The following is a 20,001-nucleotide window of genomic DNA, read 5'->3' as shown; positions in this document are numbered from 1 at the left end:
TTTTCTTTGGAACAAGGCTGATGTATTTGGTTTTATATAACTGCCACAGTCTTGCACCTGGCTATATCAAAGACCTAATTCACTTATATATATACCAACTCTGTCTCTGAGATCATTTGATTTGGGGCTTCTTAACATTAGCAAGTTTTTGTATTCTTTACCCATATCGCTCCTTAACAAGTCTTCTCTATCCATCTTCAAAACACAAGTGAAAACATACCTGTTTGAAATGTTTTATCGATAATCTTGTCTCTTTTCCTGTTTATTTCCTTGTTGTGCAAGCACTGTTGAGCTTGAACAGAGGTAGCAGCTTTTGCCAGAGGGGAACTGGAATCCCTTGGTTGGGCCTGGGTTTTCCTGAGGGTTTTTTTCTCGATTGGAGTTTTGGGTTCCTCGCCACCGTTTGCATATTGTTTTGCACTATTTGCCTGGCAGGGGGGCTGCTTTAGAATTTAGAAGTTAAACATAATTAATATTACATATAAGAATTTATAGTCCGTTTAATATTTGACCTGTGGTCCTCTCTCCAAATGTGTGCTTTCAATGTGCGTGTGTGCGAGTGTGTTTGCGTGTGTGCGTCTATGTCAATGTGTGTAAGTATGTATGCATATTGTGTGTGGAGCATTTGTATGTCTGTCTTTTGTACGTCTGTTTTCACCTTTTTCTTGTTTTTATAGGTATATGCCTTTAGTTGTCAAACTGTCTCATGTACAGCTCTTTGTAACAATGAAAATTGTAAAAAGCGCTTATATAAATAAAGTTGAGTTGAGTTATTTGTATGTTTGTTTGAAAATGTAATTTGCTCGAAAGTGCTCATTGTAAAGCGACCTTGAGCTTGTGGAAAGGGGCTATATAAAAAAAACTTATTCTTCTTCATAAAAGGAAAAATGACAATGGTATTCAAAAGTGCCCCAGACCTGTTTGCTCTCCTACATTCTTTAAAATATTTAAAACATTCTTCAAAATTTCTAAGAATTGTATAAAGCAATTTTACTATGGTAGTCAATTGTGGCCACAAACTGTTTGGTTACAGACATTCTTCCAAATATCTTTCTCTGTGTTAATCCGAACAAAGAAATGTATACAGAGTACATGAAGACACAATTTTCATTTTAGGGTGAACTGTTCCTTTAACTAACGTTAACAAATACAACCTTATTGTAAACTGTTTCCAAACATTACTCATCAAAAAGAATGTTCTTCGAATGCTTTCCTAATCGCCTTCACGTAAGCATTCACATTTCACCGTTTCCCAAAGTGTAAGTGAGAGGATTTAAAAAAAGAAGCAATACGACAAAGAAAGCAGAGTGCAGCTAAGGTCCACATGCGCCAGTTTGCAAGAAATAACCTTCAACCAAACTTGATAAGCGAGACGCGTAGAGGGCCAGGAGGCTGGAAAGCATCTGTCAGTGACATGCTGGGATCCTGAAGGACTATAAATAACCCTACAGAGGTGTCTGCATGAAGGGCAGCTGAGTATCGACAGCCCCCTTAACTGACAGCAAGACCAGACGCCAGAGGCGACAGCCAACAGAAGCATGGCTCCCAAAATCACAGCCGGCAGTGACTCTCATTAGGGCTTGGAACTTTTACCTGAAACTAGCGGGAGGAAATGACTTTGGGTTTAGGGAAATAAGCAGGCTGGCTACCAAGTGACTGCTGGGAAAAATAAAACAGAATAATGCGAACGGAAATAAAAATAATAAGACAGAGAGAAAACTGTTGTGTACTGACCTGCGGAAGGTCTGATTGACTATGTGTCGCATTTAGTTGTTGCTCATTGCTTGTACATCTCAATTAATGAGCGTTTTATTTATTCTACAGTTGTGTTTTTATGTTTACAAAATGGCAGTTTAACTGATTTGACAGAATTACAGACAGCAATGATGAATGCAACTAACCACATAATCGTGTATATTTATCATAGGAAAATAATGTCAAAGGCTATGCGTCCAATCAAGACTCCACTTATTTTGGCACCATTTCCTCTGTCATGTGGCAGAAGGAAGCCAAATTAGCTACTGCGGATGCCAATATGGACAGATTGTGTGCAGCGTGACATCTTTGAAAACTATGAACAAAACTATGCAAGGTACAAGACAATATGAGCTACTGGTACCCTTGAGAAGTTTTGTGTCATATCTGCTATTATTTTTTATATAATTATTTGAACAACTATCATATACTTACATATACATAATAATTTAATATACTTACTATATTACAAATTAAATTATTATGTATTACTATAGTGCGAACCAACTCTCTACTATTACTACTTATTATTATGTATGAATTTGGTTGTAAAGTTGTACAGTTTTTGGTGCAAATCATTTTGGTGTTTGATCACTTAATATTCAGTGTAAAATCTGTAGTGCATGATTTCATAAAACATAAAATTTTATGCACTCATGCGCTACAACGTCGCATTATGAATCGCATACTTCATGGGCTTGTACAAGTGCTACCTGAGCGATCATCTTAGTCCTGCTCGAAAGGAGATCGTAACAGCCGTAAAATACGGCCACACACCGGTATTTGAGCTCCTCGGAGAACATCTACATAAATCATTTCTGATTTCACGCTGTGCATTCTGTCATTAGCTGCTCAGCAATTTCCATAAAACAAAAGAAAAGCTCAAGTTAATTTCAGCAGGAGGAGGAGGAAAATAAACGCTGAAAGAAAAAAGCACAGCGTTCTTAAAGGTCGCTTCAACGTCTCTATGCTGAATCAAAACTTTTTCGCATGTCTTTATTTTTACTTACTTAAGACCAGCACACAACAATAAGCAATAACATACACACTGTGCTTGAGAATCTACCTGCTGCAGCGTTAGAAGAACTGCATGTGTGTGGTAGCACAGCATTTGTAACACTCTAAGAAATGCTGTCGTGCGTGTATGTTGTTTGTTTGTGTATTTTATTGGATTTTAAATTTGTGAACCATTCTGGGCAACAACGGTGCATTTAATAATTTAATAAATAAATGAAGATGAAGGGAGGCTAAATAATTCTTTAAACTCTGTTATGTAAAATCCTTTAGCTTCGCCTCTGCCTCCTCCAAGTCAGTCTCACATACTATAATGTACAACCAAATGAAATTGTGAACTTACAGGAATCATCCAGTTGGCTAGATCTCCGTGCTTGGATACCTGCATGGCTCCTAACATGGTCAGATTGATGTGGCCCCTAGAGGGAAATATAACAGAAACAAATTCAGCGGGTTTTAAAATAAATTATAAGAACAAGAGGTTAATACTAACCAACAATATAAAGGAATACCTCAGCTACAAAATGAAGATTCTGGACCCTATTTTAACCATCTATCACATGGTCTGAAGCCCATGACACCATTAGGGTGTGTCCAAATCCACTTTTGATAGTTTAACAACGCATAAAAAGGTCGGCCCGCCAGGCCCATGGTCAGGTTTGTACCTAATCTCTAAATGAGTCTCCTCTACCATTCCCTTTAAAAGCAAGTTGCACTTGCACCATGGCGAACTCGCTATTTACATGGCGTAATTTGCAACAGCAAAGAATGAACGCTTCTCCAGAAAGGAAAAAAATCTTCTCGTGCACAAGGTTGAAGCACAAGAGCAAACCATCTACAGGACAAGACAGATTCTTTATCTTTATGTATCATTTCATTTTTTTATATTTGCCATGTTTGTGTCCTGCTGTGCTTTTCTCTGTGTGCAATAAGCAGCGAAGGCGACTTGTGCATCCGCCTGTTGGCACATTTTACTAACGTGGTATTTAAATACTGTGACTTTAGACCAGGTTTTAGTCTGTCAATGGAGCAATCGTTTTACAGTTGCCTTTAAATAGAAACTCAAACTATTTAAAAATCTGCTAATTAAATTGAAATAAAATATCTACCTAAATATTATTTTAAAAAATAAGAAATGTTGCTTCATTAATAAACCGAAATGTCACTAAAGTCACTAAAATGATGAGCTAAAACTAAATCGAAAATAAACTATAACTAAAATAAAACTTGTATCTGTCACTGTTGTCTTCTGTTTCTCCCCATATTTTCCCTGAGGACTTCACTTCCCACGATCCTTCATGCTCCCGCACCTGTGTCTCGTCTGCAATCCCCACACCTGTCAGCAATCCTCTCACAACCAGTGGACTATATATACTCATTCTGTTTGCCCCATCGCCCAATGAAGAACCAACATAAGTGGTTCCCCTATGATTACGAGCAAAGACCCCCTTTTAGTGCTACATAGCACCATTGTTATTATAACTTCCAAATTACGATACAATATGATTACAATACACATTTCTTTATAATAAAATGTATTATATTTCATTTATTATATTTTATTTTCCTGAATTAAGCTGCTCTTGTCTGTGTTGTAAAAGCGTACGATAGAGTCAACCAGGCTCCAGAAGGGCGAAGTATTCAATACAACTTGTTTTCTTATTTTCAAAACTTGACTTTTTCAAATCATTTGACAGTTTTATGTGAGGAATTAGGCAGAAATATAAGTCAGTGTTTGAGCCAAATCTCTACATCTGACTAATCCAATTTGCTTCCATGCAATATCGAAATGTCCTGAAGTGCGAATGGAACATGAGCTGTGGAGGAGCAATGACAGTCCAAATAAGGTCGACATTTACTTAGTTGAAACGAACCAGCCCAAATGATTTAAGTGGGCAAGGACCTGTGTGCCAACACGTACTGAAATAGTGCACCGGTAAACCACTGCCTTGTCAGATAAAGTCTGATTCATGAATCTAAAGACAGACAGTAAGTGGGTGGAAGGGCTCTATTGTTAATGTATGTGCTGACGTGACTCCCCTTGTGCTGAATACAGCAGAGACCCCTTGACCACTCTCCCCGCTCCCTACAGCACCAGACAATTAAGACTTAAATATACGACCGCTGCTGGATTTTCAGACGGTGAACACAGAAATAATGCAGCGGCTTGTGGGAAGACGCCGTCAGCCATCCGTGGAAAATCGATAAGGCCCATAAAATATCGACAGCAAGGACTCTGAACAACATGGGACTGATGTTTAACATACAGAAAGCAAATAGCTTACTCTCACATGAGCAGAATTATTAAAGATGAGCGTAAATGGCACCTGGAACGATCACACACCTTACAGCTGATAAAAACATTAATACAGAATGCTGAGCAAAACAGCATTCAAAATTGTTTAAATCACAAAATTGATATTCTCACACGCTGATCGGATGCACAATCACACACTCCCGCACTTAGGACCAGCAAGAGTCAATTGCTTTATCGACAGCTCCACACGGCCTCTCCTCTGAAGGCCCTAGCAAAGAAAAAGAACCCGCTTCTGGCCCGCCTCACCCTACCAAGCAGTACAAGACGTGTCCAATTAAAGCAGCCACCTGTTTTGACAGAGCTGAAAATGTCAGCCAACATGGCCTGAGGGGCAGCCAGCGTCACGGCCGACTCATTACATATTCTGCCTCTGTCCATTCTTTGCTTCCTCCGTTAACACTCGGTGAACAACCCTTCATCCACTTCCCATCGATACCTCAGCCCTGAAACAGCCTCAAGAGCTGTGTTCGCCTCTTACGCGCATGTTGTTTGCTGCAGGAATGTTTAAGTGGTTCTTCCATCCACAGCTGATTTCTTTTAAAAAGTGTCTGGGTCAAAGCACTGAGCGTACTGAGGGCAAAATGTTGTCTTTTTTATGTATTTTATGGACAGCTTAAAGGATTGTTGGTTCATCCAAAAATAAAAATGATCTCATCCTTTACTTCAATCTTAAAAATATAAGTGATTAAAAGGTTCTTCTCAGCGATTGCATTGAAGAACCATTTTTAGTTCCACAAAGAACCATTCAGTTAATGGTTTTTAAAGCCTAAAATCTTTCTTTCCTTTTTATAATCTGGATGTTAAAAGATTGTTTTTGGAACCACTTATACAAAAAAGGTTTTTCTATGGCATCGTGAAAAATGAAAAAAAATGAAAAAAGTTTTTTTTTATAAAAATAAACCAAAAATGTCATAAAATAAAGATAAAAAAGTTCAATCTTTTTTGCCTATTTTACCTATATTTGCGTCCACACCAGCAGACGATAAAATTGCATTAAGTATAAACTCATGCGATGCTGTACACACAAATAGATGTATAGCTTACCTAAAAGTGGTGTATCAAGTGCTATTTACTCCGAATTTTGTAGTAATGACAATTTTAGAGAGAGAAAGAGAGAATAACTTCGGACAGAGTTTTGGTCGGCTGTGATCCTTCTTTTTGGAAAATGAAAGTAAACTTTTAAATATTAGTTAAGTACAGAAAACTTAACAGTCCATCAGTGTCTTAATCTCACTCTGTTTACTATTACAATAATTATAAAGCTATTTTATCATATCAATCACCAAAGCTCTGCTACGCCTGGTTTAAACAAAATGGCGGTCAGTCATGGTGCACATAATATCGGCGTTATGATTGGTCAAATCGCCTGTCAATCAAACTGATACTCATTCTGTGTTCTACAGAAGCTGAGTAAACATTGACAGATTTTTAATTTTGGTAAAACGATCTCTTTAAGCTCTTGATTTGCCTTCAACAAAACAAAACCCTTTTCCGCCAGAATACATGTTTGTGTAACATTAAACTGTGATTCTTACCCTCTGATCATGGCAAAGGAATCGTCGCTAGAGAAATACGAGGCTCCAGGAAGAATTGTGACAGTTTCTTTACCTGAGAGAATGAGGTTGAAATGTGAAGAGCTTTTATTAAGTGCTCTGAATGGACAAATTAGGATATTAAAAAGCAATTTATGTAATGCAAATGCTGTATAAAGGTCTTAGTACGAAAGTGAGGGATAATTATTACCAGCGTTGATGAGATCGGCATCAACCTCTTCCTCAGTCGGGTACGGGCCCTGAATTATTCAAAAACAGCGCTCATGAATTTATGCTTTTATGATGAGTGCAAAATCAATCAGCTCATATTAATAGAGAAATAATGAAGACAAACAACAACAGCGTTTAAAGTTAAATGGAGCAGAACGTTTGACTGTTCTTTCATGTAGATTATATACAAATCAAATACAGAATGCTTTCAATGTACCAATTACTTCTTTCATGAACGATTGCCATTTTAGATACTGGAAATATATGTGCCGCTATTAATATTCATCACATAGAAGACACAGATACAGTATCTCACAGAAGTGTGAGATATAACAATATTTTATCATATCTTTACATGTGACAACAATGTAGAATTGAAATTGTGAGTATACAGCTTGTATAACAGTATAAATTTGCTGTCTCCTCAAAATAACTCCACACACAGCCATTAATGTCTTAACTGCTGGCAACAAAAGTGAGTACATCCCTAACTGAAAATGTCCAAAGTGGGTCATTTTCCCTCCCCGGTGTCATGTGATTCGTTAGTGTCACAAGGTCTCGGGTGTGAATTGGGAGCAGGTGTGTTCAATTTGGTGTTATCACTCTTACGCTCTCATACTGGTCAGTGGAAGTTCAGCATGGCACCTCACGGCCACGAACTCTCTGAGGATCTGAAAAAAAGAATTGTTGCTCTACATAAAGATGGCCTAGGCTATAATAAGATTGCCAAGACCTTGAACCTGAGTTCCAGCACGGTGGCCAAGACCATACAGCGTTTAACAGGACAGTTTCCACTCAGAACAGGCCTCGCCATGGTCGACCAAAGAAGTTGAGTGCACATGCTCAGCGTCATATCCAGTGGTTGTCTTTGGGAAATAGACGTATGGGTGCTGTCAGCATTGCTGTAGCGGTTGAAGTGGGAGTCAGCTTGTCGGTGCTCAGACCATAGTACATCAAATTGGTCGGCATGGCTGTCGTCCCAGAAGGAAGCCTCTTCTAAAGATGATGCACTAGACCAGCCCTTTGTTGGTAACAAGCAGACTAAGGACATGGATTACTGGAACCCTGTCCTGTGGTCTGATGAGACCAAGATAAAACTTATTTGGTTCAGATGGTGTCAAGCGTGTGTGGCAGCAACTGGGCGAGGAGTACAAAGACAAGTGTGTCTTGCCTACAGTCAAACATGGTGGTGGGAGTGTCATGGTCTGGGGCTGCATGAGTGCTACCGGCACTGGGGTGCTTCAGTTCATTGAGGGAACATTGAATGCCAACATGTACTGTGACATACTGAAGCAGAGCATGATCCCTTCCCTTCAGAGACTGGGCAATAGGGCAGTATTCCAACATGATAATGACCCTAAAAGAAGCTGAGGGTAAAGGTGATGGACTGGCCAAGCATGTCTTCAGAACTAAATCCTATTGAGCATCTATTTTGCATCCTCAAACGGAAGCTGAAGGAGTGCAAGGTCTCTAACCTCCACTAGCTCTGTGATGTCTTCATGGAGGAGTGGAAGAGGACTCCAATGGCAACCTGTGAAGCTCTGGTGAACTTAATGGTTAAGGCAGTGCTGGAAAATAATGATGGCCACACAATATATTGACACTTTGGGGCTAATTTCGACATTTTCATTTAGGGGCGTACTCACTTTTGTTGCCAGCGGTTTAGACATTATAAGCTGTGTGTTGAGTTATTTTAAAGGGGATAGCAAATTGACACTGTTATACAAGCATATATATATTGTTGCAAAGTGTCATTTCTTCAGTGTTGTCACATGAAAAGATATAATAAAATATTAACAAAAATGTGAGGGCTGAACTCACTTCTGTGAGATACTGTATATTTACAACATAATATGAATTTCAAAAGAAGCATTTGCATCTCTCATTAAAATGAACCAAATAAGGAAACAAATTTCATAACAGGAATTATATTGCTTTGGTAAGTGTATTAAGCAATTAGAAAAGGAAATCTTACCAGTCCCAGAATGCCATTTTCACTCTGCAGGTGGACTTTAATATCTGGTTTAATGAAATTACTGGCCAGCATGGGGATTCCAATGCCCAGGTTTGCTAAAAAGATTATCAAACTGCATTAATGAATTACTATCAGAGAACATCCCACTTTATTATTTAAATTAGTCTTCATTTATGATGCAAGAACGTAATATGTCTAAGCTTATATCACATTTGTAATGATTCATAAACTTACCGTACATTCCATCTTCAAACTCCAGCGCGGCCCTGCGAATAATCCTCTCCCTCACGATATCAGAATCTTTCTTGGGTTTGGGCTTTTCTGTCTGGCCTTTCCTTACCGTGCGCCTCTGCAAAAGATCAGATAGAGGGGCACCAATAAGAGAGAGATGACGGAGGATAAATGGATAAAGAGAAACCGATAGAAATAAGCCGAAACAAACCTCGATTCGCTTCTCATAATGATCTCCCTTGACAATTCTGTGGACGTAGACGCTGGGTATGTGGATGTCTTCCGCTGCGAATGTACCCACGTCTACAATCTCCTCCACCTGATAAGACAAAAATCTTTAGATGTGATATAGGATGGCATGAGATGAGGACTTTGTTACAAATCCTTAGGCCATGTTCACCTGCTAACGTCTGTTTTACATCATAAGCCTATGGATTGAACAAACTGCGCAGAAAACGCGAGCAGTGTCTTCTCACATCAAATGACCCTGACCGTGTTGCCCCCTATATACCCGCACGTCTACATTTAAAATAACGAATATAGGCGTGGAAAAGATGCGTAGTCTGAATAGGTGTCTTTTTCTGCAGCTAAGATCGTCTTTTGAGGTTAAGAAATAGCTAACCAATACAGAGACCTGTCGTTTCCATAACAACATGCGAGGAACGTGATTGGTTGAGAAGGCTCAAGCTTGATAATTTAAATGGCGGCCAAAACGTCCATTGGAGCATAGTTTTGTATAAATGTAAGTTTAATTTTCACCTTCTGATAGCATATCTAGTGAGAAATTAGTATTATAGTTTTTAAATGTGTGATAAGTTATTGCAAAGACACTCTTTGTTTATACTTCAAATAGACTTCTGTTATGCTGCCTATCTGTTTCTCTGGGCTGCCTCCGAAGTCATGGCGTTTGGCTGTAATTTGTAACCAAACGCTGCAAGCGTTTTGTTTTACTAAAAAGGCGCCGTTGTCAACTTTTTCTTGTAAAAAAAAGTCAAGTCTGACTTATTTGTTCCATGAAACACAAATAGAGAAATTGTAAAGATGTTGCTTTTTTACAAGCTATGGCAATAAAAAGAGTCTGGATTTCTCTACATGTGTTCCACGAAGGTCAGCTTTGAAACTATAAGAGTCATTTAAAACATTCATTTTTTGGTTTCTATGCAAGCAATGGTAAAATCAACTTTAATAATGTTCAAAGTAAACTGATGAGAGTGCAGTAGTAACAGATGGTCACCATGACTCATGGTCAATGGCCATTTCAATGTCAAACGCTTCTTCACTGTCCCGTATCATTATCCACCCTCTTCTGCTTCTGTCTGGCTGCTATCAATCACAGTTGAAAAAATATTCTACATTTGAGGTCAAAAGGCCTGCGAAAGTACATAGACTCTGTAGAAAATGCTTTCAAAATGCTTTCAGAATTCAAAGAGTTGGCCTTCAGAGTTGTTACACTTCATTCATATGGGTGGCTTTGGAGCTCCTACGGAAATGAAATGAAAATCTCACATAAGCAGCCTCATCGAGAAAATGGGAAAATGTTTACCCAGCTCTCTTTGGAGACCAGAAAGGCAAAAATTTGAAATAAAGTGCTGACAGCACATCAAGTCAAATAAATGGACTTTCTATAAACCGCAAATGTCAAGTTAAATACATACACAAAACTTATCTATTCATCATTTGACTTTTGGAGGAGTAAAGTCAGAAATCAAAAATGACAAATCGCTTTTTTAGAATATTCAAAATAATGTATCTGTCCATGTTTTTTTTTTCATTCACGTGCCCTCTTTAATCAAAATCAGACGGTCCCAATCTAAACTTCTTTGCATGATGTACGTCCTGGCCTGAATGACTACATTGACTGTCCAACGACCAAGCTTCCAACTTTTATTAATCCAATAAATTCCCAAAAGACAAAAGTCTTATTCCAGAAGTAATAACACTAAAGATATATATCACAGTACAGAAGAAAACACCATTGCAATTTCGGCCTTATGTCAACATTACTTTAGGTGACTTAAAGTGATAGTTCACCCGAAAACAGTCTTGTTCAGTTTCAAAACTTTCTTCAAAATATTTTCTTTTGTGTTCTGCAGAAGTCATAAAGGTTTGAAATGACAAGAGGGTGAGTAAATTATGACAATTTTTTGGTGAACTATCACTTTAAAGACAAACTCTGAATTTGAAGAACTGGCTCACTTTCGATGTATGAGTTTGTCTAAACTAAACTGGTCATGCCCGATTGAAAGTGTATTTGCAATATCGCAAAAATAGTTTTCTAGAAAAAGTCTATTCCCTTTAAATTTTACTTCCCTTATTGCAATTACAATCTTGTATATTCAAATGTTTCATCCTGATTGGTATCTCAATTTAAATTCTATTCAAATTCAAGAATTTGATACTCAATTCTGAACGGCGCTCAACCCTGTAATTCATGCAGTATAGTTTTCCTGTAGCTCAGTGGTTCATTGGGTTCTATCCCAGGGATTGCACAACACTCTGTATCAAAAAATATAGTATAATGCAATGTAAATCGCTCTGGATAAAAGCGACTGCCAAATGCATAAATGTAAATGTAGTATATGATTATGTTCTTCACATATTTCTTGCCGATCTTTGTTTACATCTATATCCTCCTATATTGAGTTTTGATGTTGTACCTCGCACAAATCCCCACATACTTGTGTATGACTGTGCTGTGGAGAGCGCAGAGAGCGGCTTAGAGCTCTTTTAAGGACCAAAATAAGCTCTTAAAATACTGAACAAAAATCTGAGGCTCTGATAAAGACTCCGGGGAGAAAACGCAGTTTGCTGAAAACCAAATCTATGCACCCGAAGCGCCTTTAAGCTTTCAGGCGTGCACAAACAGAGAACAAAAGGCAGAATGCCATGCCATCCAACAAACCCTAGCAGCACACCAGCATGACTTTGACTGTCAGCTTCGATAGGCTTGCATATCATACATGAAGGGACGTTTCATGAAATGAGTGTGTATTGAGTTGTCCTTTGCACGCAGCATTGTTAAAGAGGGCAAAAAGATGACCCTGGATTGAGCAGTGTAGCTGTTGTCATGGTTACTGCTGGTGGGGTTTGGCTTTTTATCATTAGCTGAGCTGCACAGGGCAAAGAATGATTGAGACGCTCAAGCTTCTAGACAGCCTGAGGGTCTATAGCAGAAAGCAGGATGAAATCTGCAGGAGTTAGCAATAATCTCTCTGGGGAGTTCCATACCCCATTAACCCTGTATGTGTACAGCTACCATTTACAGTAGGATACAAACAGACACCACATTTCTTAAAGGAATAGTTCCCTATTTGGTGTATACTGTAGTTGCATTGAAATGTAATAATGTAAATCTGTACATTTGTAGAATTAGTAAATAATAACAATTTTCATCTTTGGGGAAAAAACATTTCTTTAAAGTGACAGGGTGGATGTATACTTAGCTAAAAATATTGCTTAACATTGCTACTTTTAAATTATATTATTTTAAACATAAGTGGTATCTTTACATAGAGACACGGTCACGGCCATAAATGATGTCCAACTTTCGGAAACACTGGTGTCTTAGAGTGTAAACTAAATCTCAGCTTTAAGAATTTAAAGGAACAGTTCATCCAAATTCTGTCATCATTTCCTAACCCTCAAGTTGTTCCGCATCTGTATCAATTTTGTTGTTCTGATAACTACAGAGAAAGATATTTTGAAGAATGCTTGTAATCAAACAGTTCTTGGAAACCCTAGACTACCTAAAAATTGCTTTATTAATGTATTTGTTGTGTCAAAGAAGATTAAGCTAATTTAAATTACACATAACACATGCGCAAATTTTATTAAGCTAAGGCTCAGAAGTGTGACTACAAATATACAGATTGTAGTTAATGTATGTTTTATGGAAAGGTTTTCTGTTTCCAAGCATTCACAAGTTTATCTGAAATAAATCCAATAAAATATACTCAAAATATATATATCCTAGTAAGTAGGACATCAATTTTGACCACTAATGTACAGTACAAAATGGTTGGATATTTTCAAGCTTGGGTCAAAAAGGGACAAAACCAGCCATTGGGTTATAAATGAACCAATTCTGGCATGTTTCAACCCAAATGTTGTGTCAAATATGTATAATATTTTTTCAAATTTCTAGGTTAATGTAACTCAACTGTTGTACCTTTTGGACTATGAATGCATTAGATATTGCTGGGCTATATTTACAGTGTGTTATTATAAGAGAGAAATGACAGAGATATAGAAGTAGATCTCTATGGCATATAAAAAGGCTTTATAAACTGTTCTCCATCTCTTTAAATCATTGACATTGACTGTTACAAATGTATCACCATAAATGTATTATCTGTATTTCATATATTCACTATGTACAGAGCAGGGTTAAGGTTGGATATTAGCCCCTTCAATTTGCCTACAGTAGCATTTGCACTTAAATGGGAATGTAAATAGGCTTGCTGTCTAAAAATGAAAGAAACCAAGGATATAAAATCCCTTAGGGATAAAGATTAACCATTTTTTCAATGGTTTGTTCTTTTTTTGGACCTTGTCAAAACCTGTTAAATCTGTAGAAGCTGATGGGCGCATGTTACGAAACAGATCCGTCTCGATATGAAGCATTTCAATCAGTGTATATCGCTCTGAATCAGGCAGGTAGCTAAAATGATCATGCATTCATTTTCTGTTATGACACAAGATGTGTCATTTACAGAGCAACAGATGCCGTGCAAGGAAACATTAATATGAAGCTTGATATAACAAACAAATCTAATAAAGGCACGCACGATTGAGTTTCTAAAATAACAGAAGGTATGTCTGGAAATAAGTTGCAGTCTTGTCTATTTCTACATTCTAAAATTGTACTTTTCTCTACTTTCTCCTCTCAAGATGGTTTTCTTCAGAGGCAGGTTTCAGCTCAGTGTGTGCATGTTAAACCGAGAGGAAACTCTGCCAATCGGCGGTGAGCACCTTGAAGGGCTGTCAACCTGAGGCTTAATACAATTACCACTTCACTCAAGTGGACCTTGAGGGGGAAATCTGAAAAAGGGGATGTCTAAAAATACAGGAAACTCTGAAGACATAGTTGTATATATTGTATATTATATAGCATTTCTGTAAACAGATCCTCCATAACATGACAAACTGGACCTTTAAGGTAAATAAATGTCAAACTACATTATTGACAGTGGCTGATGATATTGGCACATAAATCATTATTTTATACATTATGATATTCAGCTTTCATTAGGACAAAGATATAGAGATGACTGAACCAAACGAATATCCCTACATAGACACAAATATTTTGCAAGGTGTATTTGACTGCAATGATCCCTAATTTTACAATACTGTTAGTTACTTTCCTTTAATAATTTTCCAGCTCTACCTCGCAAGGCCACAGCTGTTACGCTTGTAATTTATGTGCAACAAACTAAAGGATGATCAGCGTTTTGAAATTGGACAGTGGTGGAAGGAGAGATAATACCCTTGAAGACGTATTTCATCAATAACCAATTAGCCTCATCCTGGAAAACCCATTTTGTGCAACCTGTAGCTTCAACAAAATGTGAAAAATAGATTGGTTCAATACATATGATGTGACCAGCAAATATAGCCTTGTTGATCTCACACTGTCCCACAATGCTTTGGGCCCCTCAGTGTACCTGCCATAACAGGATAACTGGAATATGCCACAGATCTGCCGTGAAAGCTTTCGTTGCCTGGCAACCGCTGGGCCAAATCGATTATTTTTCAACTGCTCTATTAATATTACTTCTGTTAGTGCATGTGAATTTCATTCGCTTAATGATAATTGTCTTTTACAATTGAATACACATTAAGCATCAACTATCTAAAGACGAGTCAAATATCTTGTTCACATCATAGCGCTCGTGTTTTTTATATAGAATGAGATTAAGGTGCTGTATCCCGCTGTGACATGTTTTAGCCATCAGTGTTTTCAGCGCCTGACTCTGACAGGCAATGGGGACGTTTCTCTCCACTGGCAAGCCTCATAAGCTAGCTAATTGAGAGGAAATAATTCAACATGGATGCTGGTGTTGGCAGATAAGATCTTATTATTATGCTAAATATGGCCTTTAGCTATTTTGGATTGAAAATCTGACCAGAATGCAAAGGAAATGCTACATGAAGCTATGAAATAAAGAACTTCCAACAGAAAATACAAAAGGGTCCAAACGTCGATTTTGCATTTACTTCATATTCAAAATATTCCAATACAAAAATGTTGTAAAAAGTGTCGGAGCCGGTAGCCTTGTGTTTAGTGCTCCGACATATGGCGCTGTTGCGCTCTGGGGGACCTGAGTTCGAGTCCTGGCTCGTGGACCTTTCCCGATCCCAACCCCTCTCACCCATTTCGTTTCCTGTGCTCTCATTGTTACTGTACTGTAAAAAGGCAAAAAACAGCTAACTAAATCTTTAAAAAAAAAGCAAAAAGTGTCTGCTTAGGCAGGCAGCATGTACTTGCAGCATGTGTAAGCATCTTGGGTGCCTCAATGATTGTCATTAACAAATGACATTAAGTTTATATTAAGTTTATAATGTTTATTTTTGGATCATAATGTTTCTTTGTTTTAGAGACAATAGAACGCATAAGAATCGACTATAATTAAAAAAATTGTCCACACCGGACCTGGCATGATGTAGCGCGACAATCACATTAGAACAGGACATGTGTCGCGTCGCATCGCGCCATGGCGGGGTAGACATACGGTTACAATTTCTGGGGTTTAAACTCAATTTTGAATCAAGTTTTTTGAAGTTGAAGTCTTTACTAGGGCTGTCACAATTTTAGCCATGAAATTATTGTGGCCAAACGATTTAAAATGATTATATCATCGCAATATTTTCTGAAATGTTTTTAAAAATTAAATAGTATAAGAATAAATTCATCTTTAGGTTATTTAGTCTTGTTTTGGCCAGTGAATCACAACCAAAATATGACTGAAGGGAGACGGAGATAGAGTTTGTGAAAAAAATGTGGATCCTATAAGGGCAAAACTTTAAATCAGTGCAAAATTATTAACGTGGAATAACTATGGATATTAACCATAGTTTTTAATTTTACAATTATTGTCTTTACCTGAAGTATATTGTGACTCAACCTTTAGTTGAGACTTAGTTGTTCCAACAACTACATAACTGGTACATAAACCAGAAATAGACTCCCCCTACAGATGGTTTCATCAGACGGTCTGTGTTTGTTGGTTGGTCTGGCTAGTGGGTAATAATAAAACTATTTATATATTTTTTATATATTAATATTAATTTATAAAAATATTTTACAGTATAATAATTGAACAAAATAAACAATTTGTTGAATTTTATTGCATATTAATTGTATTAAATAACCAATTTGTTGAATGGGTCATTTAACTTTGTCGTATTTAGGTTTAGCCAAGTAACTGTTCTTCTACTGGTAAGCCAAAATAATACTGGCTAGACATACTTTTAACTTGCTAGCTATTGAAATGTACTTGTTATTTGTTCTGATTGTTATCAGAAATAATATACAGGGACATTCTTTGCATATGTGTACCAGAAGTTAAGTGAGGGCCACTAAAACACACATGAGAGGTAGCGTTTGTTTATGTGGTTGCTTTAAAACTGTCAGGAAAAAACAGATGTGCCAGAAATCAAATGAGATGAATATATCACATGTATTGAACCAGTCAACTGTTTTCTATAACTTATCCTTTGACAAAATACCTCATTTTCATTCTGAATCCCTGCTGTGAATGCTGAAGGATACCCGCCACAAACATCATCTTCACCAGTCAAACAGAGTCAGAACTCGAGACACACATTACTGCTCAGCACTCCACCAACTCATGCATTCTCCAAGCAAGGCGACTTTCACCACCGGGTGCACAAACATGGGATGAGGCCTATAACAATTACTGTGTGTTCAATGAACAGATAAGCTAACAGTATCTTTAGTGGGTCTGCGATAACCGTATTGTGAGATGATGTTGGGCTGTAAAAATGATTGTATTACTGTATAGCTATAATAAAGATTGGAAACCAGGCAAATAAAAGTTATGATATGCTGATAGAATATGACATGATTTGAAAAAAAGAAAAGCGAAAATCTTTCTTCCGTATGATAAAGTAAAAAAGTGAGTGGGACTAGTGCCAGAAATATCTGCCTGTATTCAGCAGTGATTTTACTGTAAACCGCTTGGATCCAAGCTTGCAGGATTCAGGAGGCTACTGAAAGACCACATTAATTACTGTAGTTCGTTCAAGGCAACTGAAAATGCCTTGTGATAAGTCTTTTGTTCGTACGTGCGCATTTTGAACAAAGGCTTAGATAAAAGCATATTTGATATGCAGACAAGTGTTTGAAAAGGGCTCTCGCTAGAAAGGAAATGAAACAGGAGCGAATGTGAAACAAAAACCTCAAAGATCCAGATGAAACCGACAATTTGTACAAATAATCAAATGAAGCACAGGACGACATATATTGGAGAATTAAATTCAGAGACACGATAACATGATATAGGGATGATCAGAGCTAAAGCTAGTTGTCACATGGGAGGGTTGTCACAAGGGAAATTACGAAGTTTTGAGTCGTGGTTTTAAATTTTGATTCTCCTATATAACATTTTAACACCACCAAATATGTGGTCATTTTTACCCATAACTAGTATTTTTGGCAATTGCTAAAAATGTTCCTGTGCTACTTAACACTGGTTTTGTTGTTCAGGGTCACATATTTACATTAAGGGGACAAGAGTATACATATATTCAGGGGAATCCTTCAGATGTTGATTAAAGCAATTACATGTGTTGTAAAATGTATACATTTAAATGTATAGTTAATACAGTATTTGTTGGTAGACAATGACTTTCTATGTTTCCATTTAACTTTTTCCATTTATGCTTTTTAATGAAATATGTGTGTTTAATAAAAATCTAAAGTTTAGACACAAGAAACCACAAGAGATGTGAAGCTAATGTCACTTAAAACCTGCAGATTGTATATAGCTGTAATACTACATGTATAAAGCCTGTAGATTGTATAAAGAAATTGTACTGTAATGTAATATTTACTGACCTCTACTATTGTGACCTTGGCTGCCTTGCACATAGGCTGGTTGAAGTTTCGTGCTGTTTTTCTGATTTAAAAAAAGATTATAAGGTTAAAAGCGTTAATTAACATCAAATACGTTTATGCACTGAATTAAATTGATGTAAAATAATGAAAATCTTAAATAATCTTTTAATAATATTAAAACCATATTTAAGCAGCTCCATGCGTAATTCATTTTTATTGAAACAGTGCAACCTTGTGGTAAACTTAAATACTGCATATAACTTCGTGTCCTGCAGATAAATTGAATTTATAAAATCATGTCATTATATTGAAAAGGTTTAAGGTGTTTTTAACTTATCTTTACATCCACTATTTTCCAATCCAATATAAAAAGACATGACCATTGTCTGCCAACACAACATTCTTTTATAACAAATATTATTCTATGTAGGTTGTTTAATGCCTATGTTAGAAATTCAAGTTATTTTTACTGTGTGCTTCTTTGACTGTGTTATAAATATAGTCTAAAAAAAGTGTGGTTTATGTTCCCTGTCGCCTGTTGCCTTTCAGTATTGCCTGTGGGCATGTGTTAAATGGAAACGGCAAGGTGAGAAATTCAGAGTTATTTTCAGGCATGGGCAAAGCACCATCCACCCCAATGAACATGTGATTGAAAACTTTGCAGTTGGAGAAAATAATTTCCTTCTCCCTGAAGTGGAGTGCAATAACCTAAGAAGGGGATTAAAGTGAAGAACATTATTTGGGTACCTGAAGATAACATTTCCTGCTTTGTCTGCTTTCCAAGCTTTGATCAGGGCGAAGTCACCCGTGATGGCTTTCTCCATGATGAAATACCTGCCGTTAAATTCACACACCTGTAATGGAACACATTCAGGAAGAATGGATTGACTTGAAAATCTCAGAGAATCCTGTATGAATTTCTACATATGAATGCATTTGGCAGACAAATTTATTCAAAGCTCATCATTATTGTTATCTTATGATTACTTTTAATCTTCCAATGCACACAGAACATTAGAAGATGCTAAAAAATTTAGATTTTATCATTATGTCAATTTTCATATATGGCACATCCATGAACTTAACATTGCTAGTGCAACACACTTCCATAAATTAACAGAAGGCCTTTTTACCCATTACACTTCAGCTTCACATCATCATCATCAGCAGGCTGTTTTATTCTAGCACACAGTAGGAATGGGAGATAAGTAGCAGCTCTGACCTCTCTGGGTTCACTGGCGATGGCGATTGTGCCGTCTTTATTGTATTTAATAGGAGAACCGCCCTCCTGGATCAGCGTGCCGTAGCCTGTGGCCGTGAAAAAAGCTGGGACACCTGCTCCACCTGCCCTGATCCTCTCCGCTAATGTTCCCTGTCATCAGAAGGGTCAGATGAAAAATTAACACCCACCTGATATGACATTTTTAATAAAATAAAAAATATGATATAGCATATACAGTGGGGTCCAAAAGTCGGAGACCACTATTGTTTCATTCAAGTTCAAAAAAGGATTTAGTGGCTGGAATACACCACAAGACTTTTAAATCAGAACAGATTTTTTTTTAACTAGACATCATAAAAATTTTCAGATAAAAACACACTAATTGATCAAATCTGAAGACTCACACAGACTTTCTGCAACAAGTCCAGACTGAAAATCTGGCCACAATCTGAGAAAAAGTCTTGTAGTTTTATTTTAGCCTTAACTCATGGAGTTTACAAGTTTGTGCAAAACTCAATGATTCATGTTGACAGTATGTTCTTAAAGCACACATAGATTAGTGGCTTCAAATAGATTTAAATCACAGAATGTCAATATATTCTCAGACATTGGGACCTTCCTGTATCTTGTAGAATAAAACTA

At 37.1% G+C, this 20,001-nt stretch overlaps 1 protein-coding gene across 1 annotated transcript in view; it reads right to left on the bottom strand.

Moving 5' to 3' along the window:
* Positions 1-20,001, bottom strand: part of oxct1a (3-oxoacid CoA transferase 1a) — a 38,458-nt gene that overhangs the window by 12,033 nt on the left and 6,424 nt on the right. Inside the window, exons 5-13 of the mRNA XM_056773476.1 lie at positions 19,360-19,509; positions 18,885-18,991; positions 18,138-18,198; positions 9,267-9,374; positions 9,059-9,173; positions 8,825-8,919; positions 6,830-6,878; positions 6,622-6,694; positions 3,113-3,188 (exon numbers count right to left, since the gene is read on the bottom strand). Coding sequence (XP_056629454.1) covers positions 3,113-3,188; positions 6,622-6,694; positions 6,830-6,878; positions 8,825-8,919; positions 9,059-9,173; positions 9,267-9,374; positions 18,138-18,198; positions 18,885-18,991; positions 19,360-19,509 — 834 coding nt within the window. The remainder of the gene's footprint in view (positions 1-3,112; positions 3,189-6,621; positions 6,695-6,829; positions 6,879-8,824; positions 8,920-9,058; positions 9,174-9,266; positions 9,375-18,137; positions 18,199-18,884; positions 18,992-19,359; positions 19,510-20,001) is intronic.

Source organism: Triplophysa dalaica, chromosome 18 (genome assembly GCF_015846415.1).
Source record: "Triplophysa dalaica isolate WHDGS20190420 chromosome 18, ASM1584641v1, whole genome shotgun sequence".
NCBI lineage: Eukaryota > Metazoa > Chordata > Actinopteri > Cypriniformes > Nemacheilidae > Triplophysa > Triplophysa dalaica.
The sequence above is the reverse complement of the archived record's forward strand: the minus strand, read 5'-3'. Positions and strand labels throughout refer to the sequence as shown.